Source organism: Delphinus delphis, chromosome 3 (assembly GCF_949987515.2).
Source record: "Delphinus delphis chromosome 3, mDelDel1.2, whole genome shotgun sequence".
NCBI lineage: Eukaryota > Metazoa > Chordata > Mammalia > Artiodactyla > Delphinidae > Delphinus > Delphinus delphis.
Window position 1 is genome coordinate 106245658 of NC_082685.1, and position 19506 is coordinate 106265163.

The 19506-nt window shown below is 36.2% G+C and overlaps 1 protein-coding gene across 2 annotated transcripts in view; it reads left to right on the forward strand.

The window, feature by feature from the left end:
* EDIL3 (EGF like repeats and discoidin domains 3) overlaps positions 1-19506 on the forward strand; it is a 433712-nt gene that overhangs the window by 124035 nt on the left and 290171 nt on the right. For both annotated transcript variants that reach the window (XM_060009191.1, XM_060009192.1), the window contains exon 2: positions 6434-6562. In XM_060009191.1, coding sequence (XP_059865174.1) covers positions 6434-6562 — 129 coding nt within the window. The remainder of the gene's footprint in view (positions 1-6433; positions 6563-19506) is intronic.

Below are 19506 nucleotides of genomic sequence, written 5' to 3' on the forward strand. Positions count from 1 at the left end.
TTCACATTTCTTGAATTCATCACTGTCTTGCCTATCAGTCGGGCTACACACTTGCCGTTCCTTCTGCCTACAAGACTCTTCCTTAGGTTTTAACATGACTAGCTAATGTTCATCCTTCAGCTCAAGTGGCACCTCTTCAGAGAAGCCTTTTTTGACTGGCCATCTTAAGGAACCAGTTCTATTTACAGCCTTTTTCATCCAGTTTGTTCTCTCTACTCGCTGACCCACCCCACCCCTAACATGGCTTTTATTACAGTGGTTAATACCTTGCTTATTTATTTGTTAAGTTTTTCATTATGCATCCACTCCACTAGACTATAAATTCCAGGAATGCAGGAGCCATATGTCTTCATCTAAGCTGCATTCCCAATGTCTAATGTGGTTGCTGGAATATCAATAATGATAACTGGATCAGTGACCCTCTAATCTGTGAACTGGAGATAGGCAGTAATATATAAAGAAAACTGAGTGCATACACCATCCAAGAGTTTATATATCAATGAGAGAAATTAGCTGTTCTATCCACCTGATTCCCAGAGTAGTGCCAACATAGAATTTTCTCCTTTACTTGGCATTACAAGTTGCACGATTGTATACTGAGCTCACAGAAAAAACACAACCATGATCATAATGGTACAACTTTTAGTGTTTTGGGGTTTTTTATTTGCATTGTCTTGGGCAGTGCTATATGATATTTTATAGATTCATACACACTTTGCAATCCAGGCTAAAAGCTCGGGCAAATTGATAATAAAATGAAATAAGACAGTCCCTGAATCACCTTGAACAGGAGGTGACTGGCAACAGGTGGTGGGTCAGTGAGAAGAATGAAACGGACACTGACCACAGACAGGATGGTTCCAGTCCAAACAGAACCCTGGAGAGCGGGGGAAGGGGGTGGGGAAGAGGAGGCAAATGGGAAGTTAAATTTAGCCTGCAGTGATTTCTTGCCCCCGGGGAAAAACAGTTGCTTTGTTCTATTGCCAAAAGGCAAATCGGCATCAGCTTAATTTGCCTGAGTCTGCCATAAACTGCAGATGGAATCATAAAACATAGTTAGATTCAAATTAAACACATCTGTCCTAATCTAAAGCAGGTGAGGCCAGCCAGCCAAGTTGCATCAAGGTATAACACTGCACACAGATTACAATATGCGGAGGTATATTTTAGGAGCCTGCTGACAGTGAAATAAAGAACCATGAAAGCGTGCATTGTCCTCTTTTCCTTTCCTGAGCCTGCCTTCTTGTACTGGTTGCCATCTTAATTTTAAGACTCAACCACTACATCCACTGGGAAACAAACAAACAGACAACAAAACTTGAAATCCAGAAGTCTATTGCATTTTAATCAGGATTCTTACCTAAACTGATGCTTTCTCAGATTAATTGAAATGACAGGGAATCAGAAGTCCCTACAGTGCATTTTAATTAGACTTGAAATTTTAGCCAGAGAGGGTTTGTTGCTACTTAAGGTATCCGCCTACATGTGTACCACCCACTGAGGTAGTGGGTGTGGAGAGAAAAAAAGCAGGCTAAGATATGATGGTTTTGACAAAAGTAACTATGTAACTTATCCAAACCAGGATAGTTTTGAGAGTGAAAGGGGACTATGGTACCAGTGGAGGTGCATGGCTCCAATATCCTTTCAAGAAAGAACAAGCTGTTTGGCTGCAAAGAATGTAATTAGCTTCCAGTGACCTTCTTCTCTAGCACTTTCATGATCCCACTTGAGCCTTATGATTGAGCCTTGAGCCTCCTCCAGCCAATGATTGAACACAGGAAGGGCACTAGTGCCTGGTCATTTCTGCCCTTGGGGGATTCCTCTAAAGTGTAATCTTTGCTCTGGAGCTCCCTGGTAGATTGGCTAAGTCTTTGTCAAGTCTGCACTATGGACTGAGGCTCCCCTGCTCAATCCTCATTCAATAACCGCCCTCCACCCTTTTCACAGATGTCAGATCTGCATCACAAGATGAAGGCTTTCCCTGCCCTTTTCTGCTTCCTCTCCATTTTATCTTTCCTAGGCACTACTTCTCAATAAACTTGATGTACTCTTTGTCTTTGTGGAGAACCCAACTGACAAAGGGGTGCTATTGATAATTAGGTGTGGGGAAACAGATATATAGCACAGCCTCTAATAACCCTAATTATATTTGATGGGCTCTGTTGTGCCCATCAAAACTTTGTTTTTTGCTGACATTGTCCATCTATCACAGGTACGTGTGGGAGACTTTAATCTCAGGCAGACCTTGACATAATAGACCCTAAGTGAATAAACTGGATATTCATATGGTAGCGGATAGGACCTATCACTATTTTTCTCCTTTTTCTCTCTTGAAGAATCTTCCTTCTTTTTTCTCACTTATTTGTCAGTGTGCCCAAGGACCTCTCCTCCCCTCTCCTTTCCTCTCTGCTCCACTCCCCTCCTCTGCCCTCCCTTTAATGACTGTCACTGGAATACAGTATTCATGTCCGTACTTAACAAGCCCTGATTTAGCAAAAGCTCTCCGACTGCTTATCTGCTTATTCAATAGCTTTATGAGACATTTTCATTTTGAATATTCCACAGGCTTCTCAAACACAATAATTCCTTTGACACTAACCCCATTATATTTACTTACGAAAGATGGCCTCGTAGTCATACAGACAGGAGCTCTAGAAATCAACCCAGATTTTTTGCTCTCCCTCAACCCCACATCAATTTGGTCACAGTGTCATCTTGATTCTACCTGGTACATTTTGGTCATACCTATTACCTCTTTTCTATGTTTCAAAAAGACAGTAAATATCAATACTGGGGATAAAATATGAGTTTTCACAAGTATTAATTTCTTAGAAATAAGTAGTAAGCAAAAAGAAGGAAAAAAAATGTACAAGTACAAGAGAGAAAACAGGTCAGCTGAACAGCAGCTGGCATCTACGAGATATAATGAGAGGTGAACAGATTGTCCTGTCTCATTTTGACCACAGAAGCATCATATGACTGCCACACGTACATGGTAGAAAACCGATTAAGTATTAATACCAGAAAGGGTAGCACAAGTACCAAGAAAGTTTTCTTAGGACACCAAAACTCCCCGTGATGATGGGATAACCAAAGGGACCAGACATTGTGGCCTCATGTGACCTTGGGTAAGCTCACATCAGTTAATAAACTTTGCAGGAACCTGGCAGTAGGAGTTAGAGGGATCAGAATGAGAGATCTTGATTTTGGATAAATATATATAGTCTGTATTCTCCAGAACCTCTAAGATACTGTTCATCCCTTGCCTTTCTCCTGTAGAGATTGCTTCTGTCAGTGTGAATAAATCAGTATAAACATCTACAATGTTACTTGATCTGTTGCAATTACTACAACAACAGATCCTGGTCTGGGGAATGTAGAACTCCTCTTTTTGTAGTATGCACAATGCCAGAAATATGACTGACATCTTATCAAATAAAGTTTGAGTGTTAGTACTGATCTTCATACAATGAACAGAGTTAGAAGATGGCAGTGTTGTTAGTTTGACTGTACAAAGCTGTGCTGCTTTGCTCACACCAAAGGCAGAGAGGCAGGATCACACTTTTAAACTGGTAATTGGCTCTTTCTAGAAAATCTCAACAATAATGCCTTGTTTCTAATGGGGGGTAGTGATCTGGGAGGACTTTCATTTCCTATTTTATTACCTAGTATTTATTAACTGGATTGGGTTTAAATGGTGCCTGCATTGCTTCCCCTGTCCACAGCTATCTCTAAAGAGGATTAAGAAAATCCTCATTATTTTTTGCTGGGACTTCAAAAGATTAATGCTTAGTCCTTCTGCCATCAGCCTAGACTACTCCATTTGATTCAACACAATGCTGCCTGAGTCATCATTCCAGAACACAAATGTGATAATATACTTTCCTAGGAATAAACCTACCTAAGGAGACAAAAGATCTGTATGCAGAAATTTATAAGACACTGATGAAAGAAATTAAAGATGATACAAATAGATAGAGAGATATACCATGTTCTTGGATTGGAAGAATCAACATTGTGAAAATGACTCTACTACCCAAAGCAATCTACTGATTCAATGCAATCCCTATCAAACTACCACTGGCATTTTTCACAGAACTAGAACAAAAAAATTCACAATTTGTATGGAAACACAAAAGACCCGGAATAGCCAAAGCAATCTTGAGAAAGAAAAATGGAGCTGGAGGAATCAGGCTCCCTGACTTCAGACTATACTACAAAGCTACAGTTATCAAGACAGTATGTTACTGGCACAAAAACAGAAATATAGATCAATGGAACAGGAGAGAAAGCCCAGAGATAAACTCATGCATATATGGCCACCTTATCTTTGATAAAGGAGGCAAGAATATACAATGGAGAAAAGACAGCCTTTTCAATAAGTGGTGCTGGAAAAACTGACACCTACATGTAAAAGGATGAAATCAGGGCTTCCCTGGTGGCGCAGTGGTTGAGAGTTCGCCTGTTGATGCAGGGGACATGCCCTGGTCTGAGAGGATCCCACATGCCATGGAGCAGCTGGGCCCATGAGCCCTGGCCGCTGAGCCTGCGCATCCAGAGCCTGTGCTCCACAACGGGAGAGGCCACAACAGTGAGAGGCCCGCGTAGCAAAACAACAAACAAACAAAAAAAACCAAAACAGATGAATGGGTAAAGAAGATGTGGCACATATATACAATGGAATATTACTCAGCCATAAAAAGAAACAAAATTGAGTTATTTGTAGTGAGGTGGTTGGACCTAGAGTCTGTCATACAGGGTGAAGTAAGTCAGAAAGAGAAAAATACTGTATGCTAACACATATATATGGAATCAAAAAAAAAAAGGTTCTGGTGAGCCTAGAGACAGGACATTTATAAAGACGCAGACATAGAGAATGGACTTGAGGACATGGGAAGGGGAAGGGGAAGCTGGGACAAAATGAGAGAGTGGCATTGACATATATACACTACCAAATGTAAAATAGATAGGTAGTGGAAAGCAGCTGCATAGCACAGGGAGATCAGCTTGGTGCTTTGTGACCACCTAGAGGGTTGGCGAGTGAGGGTGGTAGGGAGGTGCAAGAGGGAGGGGAAATGGGGATATATGTATACATATAGCTGATTCACTTTGTTATACAGCAGAAACTAACACAACATTGTAAAGCAATTATACTCCAGTAAAGTTGTTAAAAAATAAATAAATAAAGGCATGCCCGTGACTCTCTGATCCCTGTTTTTCCCTCCAGACTTAATCTACTTTGTGCTACTTTGTGTATTTTAAGGTTACTCAGGGATAACACCCTTAAGATTTCTAGAATTCCTTTTTTATTTAGCTGAGAGATTCTTTCAGGCTACACCTGAATTATATGAAATGTTTTCACAAAGGTTTTGTAGCTACATCCTTCATTTTATATTTATGTTGAGGCCATCTTTCTGACAGAGCTCTGGATTTGATCTTTCACTGGTTTGAGAGGCTGAAGTTGAGAAATTATTTTCTATCACAAGTCCTGGTGCCTCTCTATTCCTTTTCTTTACTTTCAAAATCATCAGTTCTTTATTTAGCATGTCTCTTTCTTGTAGTGCCTTATCAGATACAGCTATTAAGAGTCAAGTGACACTTTAACATTCTGACTACAAATCTTATTACTCATATACAGAAGTTTATTAGGTACATTTTCTATCACCCAAGTATCCTCAGGTGATAGTTTTACCAACTGCTTCTCTCTATATAGCAGGGAGAGCTCCTTTTCTAGCCTCCTGTAGCCATTCTTTCAGTGCCTTTCCGGATTCCATCTGCCACCAGTATCAAAACCAAGGCCACATATTTTAGGTTTTTGTTACCGCACAATTTATTTCTCTTTCCTCCCATGTTTCTCTCAACTCTCTCAAGCAAGAGAGAGATTTTATTCTCAGGGCGGTTGCAGGGTTCTAAGAGAGGAAGCAGAAATATTCAAGTGGTTTTTCAAACCTCAGCTGACTTCAGATCTCCTAACATCCTATTGGCCAAAGCAAGTCACATGGACAAGCCCAGACTCTAGGGATCAAGAAATAAACCCCACCCCTTTATCGAGAGAAATTGCAAAGTTACAGAGCAAAGCGTGTGGATATAGATAGGTTATTTATTGGAATAATTAATAAACCAGTCAACCACAGATATTTCAGTTAATCTTCTTTAACAAATTAGACAATATTTCATTTACATGTAATGAAGGGACCCAACCTGAGTTAATCGCTTTTAGTATGCAATTCAACATGCAGTGTTTGAATCGTAAAATTTAATTTTTACCATGTTACATACCATCTCTCTTAGAAGCACATGGTTTCAAATGGGTCTTGCCTATAAATATAAATAGTATGGTGACTTTACCAAAGGAAGATGAGTGGGGTATGTGAAATAGTACAGTTCACTCCCTAAGGCAAGAAAAGTCAATATCTGTTTCTTTGTTCCTCAGGTGATATTTGTGATCACAATCCATGTGAAAATGGAGGTATCTGTGTGTCAGGATCGTCTGATGATTCCTTTTCCTGCGAGTGCCCAGATGGCTTCACAGATCCCAATTGCTCTAGTGTTGTGGAGGTTGGTAAGTGTAAGATTTAAGCATTTCAATAGTTATCCTCTTTGTTTTCATGAGTGACTGACAAATTTGGTTGTCTGTGCATTATGGGTACTCTGTATAAGATTCTTACGTGTTGCTAATTAGTTTACTTCTCTGTGGGCCTCTTAATTTTAACATTTTTATTTTATATTTAAAGTATATTTTTATTCATAGTGCTCTCAAAAAATTTAAAAATATATTTTAGTGATTAACATTATACTTTAAAGGCACTACACGTACTACTTGAATATAGTAAATTTATTTTTCTAATATTAATATATATTTAAATTTTATTTTCACTGGAAAGCAATTCCCAAGTCAATTTATTCAAGTTAGATAGTCACTCTGAATAAAATAGAACTTATTTTAGTGATTGAAAATATTCATCAGTATTTTGTAGCTGTTCTAATCATTACTTTTCTAAGACTATAAATACATGATGAAAGAAAAAATATTCTAGCTGCATTGTTCTTCAAAGTCTCAAAAACACGCTTGGCAAATATTAGTCAGTGATCACATTTCAAAATGTTTTTCATCTGTGAAGTACTTCATTGGCATGTATAGTTGTGGATTCAGGGTGGCTTCCATAATTTCCAAATAGTTCTCCATTAAGAAGATATCGGTACTTTAAATAATTTAGCACTACATAAATTTGTATAGAGGTTTTTTCTCTGATTAAAAGTAATACCATGGTTAAGTTGGAAGAAAATCTTTTTCATGTCAGTAAAAGAAGAAGAAAGTGAACTATATCTGTTCGATATAGGGAAACCAAACATGTATTGGATTAAAGTTCAGTCAGCCAGCATAAACCTTGGAAAAGTCAGAGATGTCCATAGCTTTTCAAAAATAGTTTTGAAGAAGAAAAGTAGTTCTGTCTACAGGAAGGGATCAGTGTGAGTTACTCACCATTGTATCTAATGCACCTAACTAGTTCCTTTATGTGTAGTAGGAGCCCAATACCCAATAACTTGGTTGAATGAATGAAAGAATAATTAAATAAAACCACTAACCAGCCATTTTTGGCCACTATTAATTGCATTTTAGTGTGCTTTATTTTTTAAATGTGTTTTCCTTGTATTTTTATGTTACATTGGTATGAATGTATTACACTCGAAAAAGTTAATTATATTATTGCTGAAAAGTACTATGTTCATTTGATTCATTTCAAAGACAATTCTCTTTTAAGGCTTTTATTAACTTGCTGTTATTTTCGGGGATTTGATTCAGTGCCATAGAAATAAAACTGTTGTAACCACTTTGACCAAGTCTCCAAATATGTACAGTGAGTTTCAGAATTTAATATGAGAATTCTATCCTCACAAAAGTCTATATCTCTGAAGAAAATTAGAATGATAAATATTCCCAACAGGAATATATGAATAGCATAAAAAAGAGTTATATTTTAAGCCCACTGACCCCAAATCGGCAGTGCCTTAGATTTGCAGTATATAATGTTTCTGTTGCTACTTTGTAAGAGCCAAATCTGGAACTGAAGAGGCAAATGTGTTTAAATAATTAAGAAACCATTATCTTTATAGATTTTTGAAGTAAATACTTGAATACTTCAGGCCATATTTTTAAACATTAATTCAACATTTGTCATTTTATCAGAAGAATGATACTATAGGCTGCAACACTTTAAAAACTAAACGTACTGCCATATTCCTCTTAGTTCAATGAGACTTTGAGAAATCAAATGCTTATAGAATTAAGTTTTACTTAGATTCATTATTCTGTTATTAAAACACCTCACATTTCTTCTACCTCTTTGTTAACTCTTGCATATAATCAGGGAATACTAAGTATTTATTGAATAAAAATAATAGCAATGCTTTAATATCTAGCCTACCTTATTTTTTTCGTGTCTTTAAAACTAATTATTGGTACAAAGTATATGAACATTAGATCATTAAAGACAATCCTGCCTTTTTAATTTAAAAAATCTACCACTTTTCTGGAACATTTCTGGGACATTGCTGTTGTTGTTTCCCTGCTGTTGGGTAGCACCAGTGCAGAAGAGCAGAGTGTAATGCTAGAATTTTATACCAGAAAAACCTCAAAAGCTATAGGTATTTTGATATGATATCATAAAAGACAAAAGAGTTGAACTGTCACCATTGCTGTATTTTTACTTTAACATTAATCCTTGCAAAGATGGAGATATGCTGCTAGCCTTTTGAACCATATATATTTTGTGATTATATGAAGTTCTAAATCACCTTATTAAAACTTGCATTTTGACCTAACTTTAAAAATTATTATTATTCTATACTACAATCAAAAATATACTCTATTGTAGTGCATTTGGAGAGGGAAATTTCAAACATATGCTACTCTCAGAGATAAAAGTTGATTCTTGATTTCACCTCAAACTTCATTAATTTGCAGTAGCCTTATTATAAGTTCTTGATGCTACTTATTTCAAAGAGAGCCTCATCCATTTTTGGACTTTTACTCTTCCCTCTCAAAGCATCTAGTGTCAGGTAAGCACAAAACACTTTACTCCCTTTGTGACCAGTCCTCACATCACTTATATTCCTATGCTACCTGTGGAAGTTTGGAGAAATTAACCTGCTCAGATTTGTGAACTTCATTCACTAGGCAGCAATGCTCTTCTTTGTACTTAATTCTTGATCTGGCTGTGTACTCCAATATCCATACTTTATCTCTCTCTATCACTCCCTGTCTCTTTGTCTGCCCACCCAGCACACACACACATCCCCCTTATACAGACATACCTACAGACCGTGATGTTCTCAGCCTCTTAGAGTTATGAAAACTCACTTCTGATATCCACAAAAGGCAATAGGAAAGCATTTCTATGAGCAAAGGGAAGGAAAAGAGCCTAGTTAGCATCCTCTGATTTGAAGACATCAGCCAGATTTACCAATGTTTACATAGACATGCAGTGGACAGTGCAACCTTCTCCAGGGGACTGGTAGATAAGCACCATGTGGTTAAGACCCTAATTACTCCCCAGTTACTTGCTCACGTTCTTGAATGGCACTGTGTAGTTTGGAGCCAAATGTTGACACATTTATTTCATAGAAAAATTTCTATTACTAGTGAACATTCTAGCATTCATATATGGAAACCTTGGGAATTATTAAATTGTCCAAGTTCCATGGTATAATTCTCCTCTGTATGCTATCAGAGTATTTCTGTAAACTAATAACAAATATATATTTTAAAACTCAATTGCATAGTATATTAATGCAACCAAAGAGGACATAGTAAGTGATTGACTTAAAAAAATAAAATCTTAGTTTTCATTTATTCTTAAATATTTATTTAGCACATGACTAAGTAGTAGTTACCTAATGGTAGAGATGCATTGGTAAACAAATTTACAGGAATTACTGTTTATCTAGGAAAGCAGATAAATAAGTAGGTAAATATGATGGGTATTGTAATAGGAGAAGTAGATAGAGCCATTAGAATATAAAGCAGGTGTCCTCTTTTAAGCTAGGTGTCAGAGAATGCATGCCTACCTGAAAAAAAAATATTTTGACATAATTCTAAAAAATAATTTTAATCTACCAGGCAGAAGGCTAAAAGTATTCCAGACAGAGGAAATAATTTTTAGGAAAACCAGGATATAAGAAAAGTCATAATTCCATGAACTGAAAGAAATTTACTGTGGCTTAAAAGTGGAGAGACATGATGGCCATTAATGAGTCTGGAGTTGGTGATGGTGGCAGATTCTGCAGGGTTGCATGATGTTTTGTGGAATTTGGACTTCGTTCTAAGAGTGATGGAGAGGATTTGTACTTTTAGAAGATCACTGTCACTGCAATATGGGGAAAAAAATAGAGCAGAGTATGGCAGGGGACAATTTGTAGTCTACTGCAGAGACCAGGTCAGACTTGACGATCTTAGCCTGGGTCAGTGTAGTAACAAAGAGAACGGAGAGGAGTCAATAAGTATTTAAAGGATACAACAGATAAATTTTCATGACTTATGGGGTTACTGGATAAAAGGGGTTTGCATAAAGGGAGGAGTAAAGAAGAAACATCTCAAATTTCTGGCCTGAGCAACTTGGGGCCATTTACTGAGACAGTGAAAATTGAGGATACACTGGATTGGAATGAGCTGAGTATTTCACATACTGAATTTGAGGAATCTGCTAGACATTCGTAAAGAAGTCCAGCATAGATTTGGAAGTCATAATTATATAGACAGTGATTTAAGCTCAGGGACTGTATGAATCTGTCCAGAAGCAGAATAACTTGTGAAAAGAAGAGAGGACCAAGAAATGGAAACTGATGAGAGGTTCATCAATAATTAAGCAATAGGTAGAGAAAGTAAAAGCTATAAAGAAGACTGAGAAGGAGTAGTTAGGGAGATAGAAGAGAAACCAGGAAAGCATTGTGCCCCAAAAGTTAAGGGTAGACAGGAATGAGTGGTCAACAATGTCAAATACTGTGGAGAAGTTGACCAAGGTAAACACATTGATTACATGTGACTTATGGATGATCTTGCCAAGATCAATTTTGCTGGAGTTGTGAGGAAAGAGCTAGGTTGTGGCACATGGAAGATTTAGAGGAAATTTTTTTAAAAGTAGCTAGGAATACAGGGGAACTTCCTCAACTTGATAAAGAATATCTATAAAAAACCTACAGCTACCATCATACTTAATGATGAGAAATTCAAAGCTTTCCCACTAAGATCAGAAACAAGGCAAGGATGGCCCCTCTCACCACTCCGTTTTAATATTGTACTGGAAGTGCTATGTAATACAATAAGGCAAGTAAAGGAAATAAAAGTATACAGATTGGAAAGAAAGAAATAAAGCTGTCTTTGTTCACAGATGACATAATCATTTAGAAAATCCTAGAGTCAACAAAAAAAAAATCCTCCTGGAACTAATGAGGATTTATAGCAAAGTTGCAGGATGCAAGGTTAATATACAAAAGTAAATCATCTTCCTATATAACAGCAATGAACAAGTGGAATTTGAAATTAAAAAACATAGTACTATTTAAGCTAGCACCCACAGAAATTAAATAATTAGATATTTAAAACTCTGATGAATGAAATCAAAGAAGAACTAAATAAATGGAGAGGTATTTGTGTTCATGGATAGGGAGACTTAGTATTGTCAAGATGTCAGTTTTTCCCAAATTGATCTATAGATTCAAGCAATCCCAATCAACATCTCAAGAAGTTATTTTGTACGTATCAACAAACTGATTCAAGAGCTTATATGGAGAGGCAAGAGATACAGAATAGCCAGCAGAATATTAGAGGAGAAGAGCAAAGTTGGAGGAATGATATAATACCTGACTTCAAGACTTATTGTAATGCTATAGTACTCAAGACAGTGTGGTATCAAGAAACAATAGACAAATAGATCAATGGAACAGAATGAAGAGTTCAGAAATAGATATATATTAATATAGTCAACTGGTCATTGACAAAGGAACAAAGGAAATACAAGGAGCAAAGGGAGTCTTCTCTACAAATGGTGCTGGAACAACTGGACATTCACATGCAAAAAAATGAATATAGACATAGATGTCCTTCACAGAAAGTTAATTCAAAATGGACCAAATGTGTGTGTGTGTATATATGTGTGTGTGTGTGTGTGTGTGTAATATGTATAACTGAATCACTTTGCTGTACAGCAGAAATTAACTCAGCATTATAAATCAACTATACTTCAATTTAAAAAAATGGATCATAGACCTAAATGTAAAGTGCAAAACTATAAAACCCCTAGGAAATAACATGAGAGAGAATCTAGAAGACTTTGAGTATGAAGATAACTTTTCTAATACAACACCAAAGACATAATCCATGAAAGAAAGAATTGATAAGCTGGGCTTTATCAAACTTCTGCTCTGTGAAAGACAAGTGTCAAGAGAATGAGAAGGTAAGCCACAAACTGGGAGAGTATATTTGGAAAAAACATAGCTGTTCTCCAAAAAAAATCTTGGCTGTTCTCGAAAATATACAAAGAACTCTTAAAACTCAACAATAAGAAAGCAAGCAGCTTGATTTAAAAAAATGAGCCAAAAGCCTTAAAAAACACCTCGCCAAAGAAGACATACAGATGGCAGATAAGCATATGAAAAGATGTTCCACACCATGTGTCGTCAGGGAAATGCAAATTAAAACAATGAGATACCACTACACACCTATCAGAATGACCAAAATCTAGAACACTGACAACACCAAATGCTGGAAAGCATCTAGAGCAGTAGAAACTCTCATTCATTGCTGGTGAGAATGCAAAAGTGGTGCCACCATTTTGGAAAATAGTTTGGCAGTTTCTTACAAAGCAAAACATACTCTTACCATGTGATCCAGCTATCATGCTCCTTGGTATTTACCAAAAGAAGTTGGAAACTTATGTCCACACAAAAACGTGCACACAGATGCTTATAGCAGTTTTATCTGTAACTGACAAAACTTGGAAGCCACCAAGATGTCCTTCAGTATGTGAATACATAAATTGTGGTACCTCCAGCCAATGGAGTATTATTCAGCTCTTTAAAAAATGAACTATCAAATCATGAGCAGACATGGAAGAAGCTTAAATGCATATGACTAAGTGAAACAGCCAGTTTGAAAAGACTACATACTGTATGAATCATAGATGACCTTCTGGGAAAGGCAGAACTGGGGACGGTAAAAAGATCAGTGGATGCTGGGGCAGGGTGGTAGGGATGAATAGCAATAGACCAAAGATTTTAGGGCAATGAAAATACTCTGTATGATACTGTAACATTGGATACATGTTATTATGCACTTGTCCAAACCCATGCAATGTACAACACCAAGAGTAAGCCCTAATGCAACCTATAGACTTTGGATGATTATAATGGGTAAATGTACATTCATCAGTTGTAACAAATGTACCACTTTGGTGGGGAGTGGTGATGATGGGAGAGGTGCTTGTGCGGCGTCAGAGACCATATGGGAAATCTCTTTACCTTCCTCTATTTTGCTGTGAATCTAAAACTGCTGTAAAAAAGTAGTCTTTAATTTTTAAAAATGACTATAACAAACATTCATCAATTTATTCATTTATTTGCCCATCCATCAAATATTTAGCGAGCACATACTGTGTGTTAGAAACTCTTCCTGGCAGTGAGGATATGACCATTAAAAAAGAGGCTTTGCCTTCACAAATCTTCTAGTCAAAAGGGGAACTAGACAGTAAACTACTACACTTATCATGGTAAGCTCTATTAAAAAAAAAGACAAGGGCTTCCCTGGTGGCGCAGTGGTTGAGAGTCCGCCTGCCGAGCCAGGGGACACGGGTTCGTGCCCCGGTCCGGGAAGATCCCACGTGCCACGGAGTGGCTGGGCCCGTGAGCCATGGCTGCTGAGCCTGCGCATCCGGAGCCTGTGCTCCGCAACGGGAGAGGCCACAACAGAGAGAGGTCCGCGTACCGCAAAAAAAATAAATAAAAAAAATAAAGACAAGTGTGAGGTAGAATAAAAGGAGGTTATTTTTGGATAGGACTATTAGGAAAGACTGAAAGGTTGATGTTCTAACAGAAAGAAGAGCTGAGATAGCTTCACTGCATACAGATGGCAGATGAGGACAGTAACTAAAGAGGGATTTGGGCCAAGGGGAGTTTTCCTTTAAAGTAGAACTATAATGGCATTATGATTCAGAAATATGATATAAAACCTAAGCTTGTGTTTTACTAAGAATAAACTAAATCAGATGACTCATATAGATATTTTAATGATATTTAGCATACGCTTAACCTATTAAAACTATCATTCTGGCAACAGAGGACATAAACATTGGAATTTTGTAGTAATTTAAAATCCATCATCACTTTTAGAAAGATTTCAAAGTACCTGTGTTTCTGACAGTAGTTCAGTACAGGGAAACAAAGCATATAATTTCATTTCTAGTTCTTCCTCTTTATCCTGTCTGTCATTTCATTGGCTTCTAATCAGGTTTTTTCTAAATATCCTTCTGCTTCCATTTCATTATGAGAAATTGGTTACATTTGCCCCAGAAACACGAAGTATCTCATAAAAACTAAAAAAATAAAAAATACACACCAATTTCCACTGTACGTCTTGCACCATGAATAACCATATTCATGTTTATCTTTTAGAAGATGACCAGTGTCAGAATTTCAAGTATTGTAGTGGAGGCTGAGTCTGTCTAAAAGACTTCTTGTTAGTGAGCGTGAAATATCAGAATATTGATAAGCTTTAAGTAGATCTCTTGGGTAGAGTGAGGCTACTTTTAGATTTCTGAACTTTGGTTACCAAATGAGAGATTTGGTAAATTTCAGTTAAATTATTCATATATTAGATGAAATTATGAGTAATTGTCAGGTTTTTTTTTCCCCTTAAGATTACTTCTTGGACTAAGGAAAGATAGCTCATGATTGAATCCATATTTCTAGAAATTATAATGAGAGCTATTCTGCATACACTAAAATAGTTTCTCAAAAGCTGCTAGCCATGGATGATAGCTTAGAAATTTCTCAGTCAATAAGAGTCAAAGGCATTTATTTTCAGAGTTATGTTTACTTACTTTTTTGTTAATAAAAATGATTAACTATGTGTTCTTACAAATAGAATTGTACATTTAAATGACAGAATTAATAATTTAAGAGAAATGTTTTGCCATTTATTTTGCATATATTATAGAAAAATAATTTTGTTTTATATATATTTAAATTTCTATAACATAGCTTATAAACCAGCTTATTAATTTTAAAGTGGTTCTAAGTTACTGTTAATAATAATAATCAGAGTTTGTTAGCTTGCAATTCCAAGCCCTAACATTTATATACTAACCTCAGAAAACACATATATAACATCAAAGGACTTCAGAAAATATCAAGTACAGAAATCCTCTCTTGCCCAGTCAAAAGGTGAGTGCCAATTTGTGGTAAGGCTTTTATTTTCAGGAAAAGACAACAAATTAATGTAACAAATTAATTCTTTTTTGTTGTATACCATTTAAACCAGAATAAATACTTCGTGAATGAAGGGATAGTAGATGTGTATCATTAAGCTTGTTCTGCTTAACAAATCACAAATTTAGAGGCTTTAAACAACAATTCATCTCAAAATTCTGTAAGTCACTTAAGTGGTATTCTGGTTCACTGGTACTGGATAGTTGAAGATGGCTTGGCTAGTATGGCTTGTCTCTGATAGATCAAGCTTCCTTACATAGTGGTGGTGGGAAGGTCCCAAGAGCAGTGAGAAAGATCAAATCACAATTACAAGCACTTATCAAACCTCAGCCTGTGTCACATTAGCTAACTACAGTTTTTTGTTTTTTTTTTCTTTGCGGTACGCGGGCCTCTCACCGCTGTGGCCTCTCCCGTTGCGGAGCACAGGCTCCGGACGCGCAGGCTCAGCAGCCGTGGCTCACGGGCCCAGCCGCTCCGCGGCATGTGGGATCCTCCCGGACCGGGGCACGAACCCGCGTCCCCTGCATCGGCAGGCGGACTCCCAACCACTGCGCCACCAGGGAAGCCCCTAACTACAGTTTTGATGGGAAGATTTGCCACTTCATGTTGCAAAGGCGAGGATGCAAGAAGGGAAGAATTTATAGCCAGTTTTATAATTTACCATAGAATGTTAGTTGCTTTTCTTTTTATTCGATTTTTTAACAGTTTTTATTGGTAGTGCAAAAAGTTGGTAAACATATAGATATGTTTGTGGATATTTATGTTACTAGCTATGAATACAAAAATTTTAGTAACACTGATTTTTATCAAAAAAATCCTCTATTTTTTATAAGGGAGGAAAAAGTAAAAACTCTTTTAAAAGGAAAAGCTTGATTATTTTCTGTTTATTTTAGGGAAATACATTGAAGAAATTAGAAAAGTGAAAATGCAAAGTGACATTAATTTTTCCTTTTATTCAGATTCCAAATGGAGTGGCATGAAATTGGTTGTGGCACTACCAAAATGTACAATTCTGCATATTTATGAAAAGTACTATTTTAAAGTGATAGGCTAAATGACATATTTAGCATTAAACTCTGGGAAATTTTTCTCTTCCAATTTAGTGGAAAAGAGGTCTACAGGAGACTTGCAAATGACTTATAAAATAGAGAAAACATGCCCAACAATCTTTAAAACCTTCTCTACTGTTACTTGGTTTTATCTTCTTCATTGATTTTTCACCATTAATCTATTGCTTGATTTTAACAATTATAGCTATTGTTTGTTTCCTTTCAGTTGAATTAAGTACCCATCAACCCACGGTATCCTAAACAGAGCAAGTCATTTAAAAATAACATTGTTTTTAACCAATTGTGACAAGGTGTTAAAATCTAATCATTTCAGGGAAATTGATATGTTGCTGGAGAATGAACAAAATCTTCTTCCTATGATTACAATAGAAACAAGAAAATGAAAACATAATTTAGGTCGAGTTGCTAAATACCATTAACAGGAAGAAAAGTGAACAGTGTGTGCATTGTTTTCATCTTGACATAGCCAGCTATATTTAAGAATTTATATTTTACATAGAATTATTGATTTTCTTCATTACAAGAGTAATAAAGAAGAAAACTTAGGAAATATAAAATAAAAGAAGTAAATAAAAAGTATCATAATCCTAGGTTATATATACTTTCATTATCTTTTGTATCATTTACCTACATCTAAAGTTCTATCTATGTCTGTATCTATAGCCATATACAGTCATATAAAGAGTGATAGCAATTTAAATTGCTCTTATATACAATTAAATTGCTATTGTAGACAGTTTATATAAAATTGTCTACTTGTGTTTATGTGTATACATATGTGTGCATAAAACATACTATACATAGCATATTCTTTGATCACTCTTTTTCACTTAGGATGTGAAGTTAAAATCTTTCCAATTCATTAAAACTTTTTTCCTGACATTATTTAAAATATCAGGCTAACATTCCATCACTTACCTTCATTTTATTCAGCCAGACCCTATTTTTTTTAACATCTTTATTGGAGTATAATTGCTTTACAATGGTGTGTTAGTTTCTGCTTTATAACAAAATGAATCAGCTATACATATACATATATACCCATTTCTCCTCCCTTTTGTATCTCCCTCCCACCCTCCCTATCCCACCCCTCTAGGTGGACACAAAGCCCCGAGCTGATCTCCCTGTGCTATAGCTGCTTCCCACTAGCTATCTATTTTACATTTGGTAGTGTATATATGTCCATGCCACTCTCTCACTTCATCCCAGCTTACCCTTCCCCCTCCCCATGTCCTCAAGTCCATTCTCTGCATCTGCGTCTTCATTCCTGTCCTGCCCCTAGGTTCTTCAAAACCATTTTTTTTTTTTTAGATTCCATATGTATTTGTTTTTCTCTTTCTGACTTACTTCACTCTGTATGACAGACTCTAGGTCCATCCACCTCACTACAAATAACTCAATTTCGTTTCTTTTTATGGCTGAGTAATATTCCATTGTATATATGTGCCACATCTTCTTTATCCATTCATCCGATGATAGACACTTAGGTTGTTTCCATCTCCTGGCTATTGTAAATAGAGCTGCATTTAACATTTTGGTACATGACTCTTTTTGAATTATGGTTTTCTCAGGGTATATGGCCAGTAGTGGGATTGCTGGGTCATATGGTAGTTCTATTTTTAGTTTTTTAAGGAACCTCCATACTGTTCTCCACAGTGGCTGTATCAATTTACATTCCCACCAACAGTGCAAGAGGGTTCCCTTTTCTCCACACCCTCTCCAGCATTTATTGTTTCTAGATTTTCTGATGATGGCCATTCTGACTGGTGTGAGGTGATATCTCGTTGTAGTTTTGATTTGCATTTTTCTAATGATTAGTGATGTTGAGCATCCTTTCATATGTTTGTTGGGAATCTGTATCAGCCCCTATTTTTGGACATATAAGTTACCTACAAATTTCCTCTATTATAAACATTTTGGTACATACTCTTCTAACTAAATTTTGTGTACATTCACCATTGTCTCCTTAGACTAAATTCTTAAAAGTAAATGGTTGGGATAAGAGTTATTTGAGAACCTTTACTATCATAAGTATTGTATAGGAAAGGTAAACAGTTTATCATGATCGTTGTTTTAATGAAAAGAAATCTTAATGGGCTTAGATCTACTTAATCACAGTAATGTACATTTGGAGTTATTTGATTTGTATAATAAGAGAAGAAAAATATACTTGGAGAGCAAAAGAAGAGATTGTTGTCCTATCAAATATGTTTTTTAAATAAGTCTCCATCCCCTTTTATTTTCACTTAAACAGTTATTATATAATGCCATAAATCATTTAAAAATGACAAACTATAGATAGGCATATAGAAAGTCCAGTTGGGTAAAAACTGTGAGGAAAAGGCTATTCTATAAAAGTAAGACCAATGAGAGAGGGAGCAGGCATTTTATCAAAGAAAACTTAAAAATGTCTCTAGAGCATCTAGAGTATGGAACAGACTTAGAATGTCTGGGTAAGGAGAGCCTAAGAAGGTTAGATAAATGTAGGAAGTGAGGGAAAGATTAATATGACTCTAATGGAAAGTGAAAGGCTCTTGGACGAATGAGGGAACATTTGTTCTCTTCTTTCCACCTAGCATTAGTTACATGAATGAAGAGAAAGAGACAAAGCATTAAGAATTCATTGAAATTTGTATTTTGATAGGTTGATATTTATTTCTTAAAACTATTAGAACCCCCTGTAGTTTTTAATATTAGTAAATTAGATTGATCAACAAATCTTATTGGCACCTACTATGTGCTAGGCTCATACTGTTTGTTACAAGGAGTTACTAGAATAAAGCATAAGGGTTACTACAATGAAATAGAAGGCATGAAACTTTTCTCAAGGAGTTTCAAGTAGATGTCATTGTGTGTGAAGGCTTATTTGGCCACAGTCCCTGCCTGAAGTCATAGGAAAACTGGGTGACACCTTAAGGCAACTTTGTACTCTAGGACAATTTATTTTTCAACATAT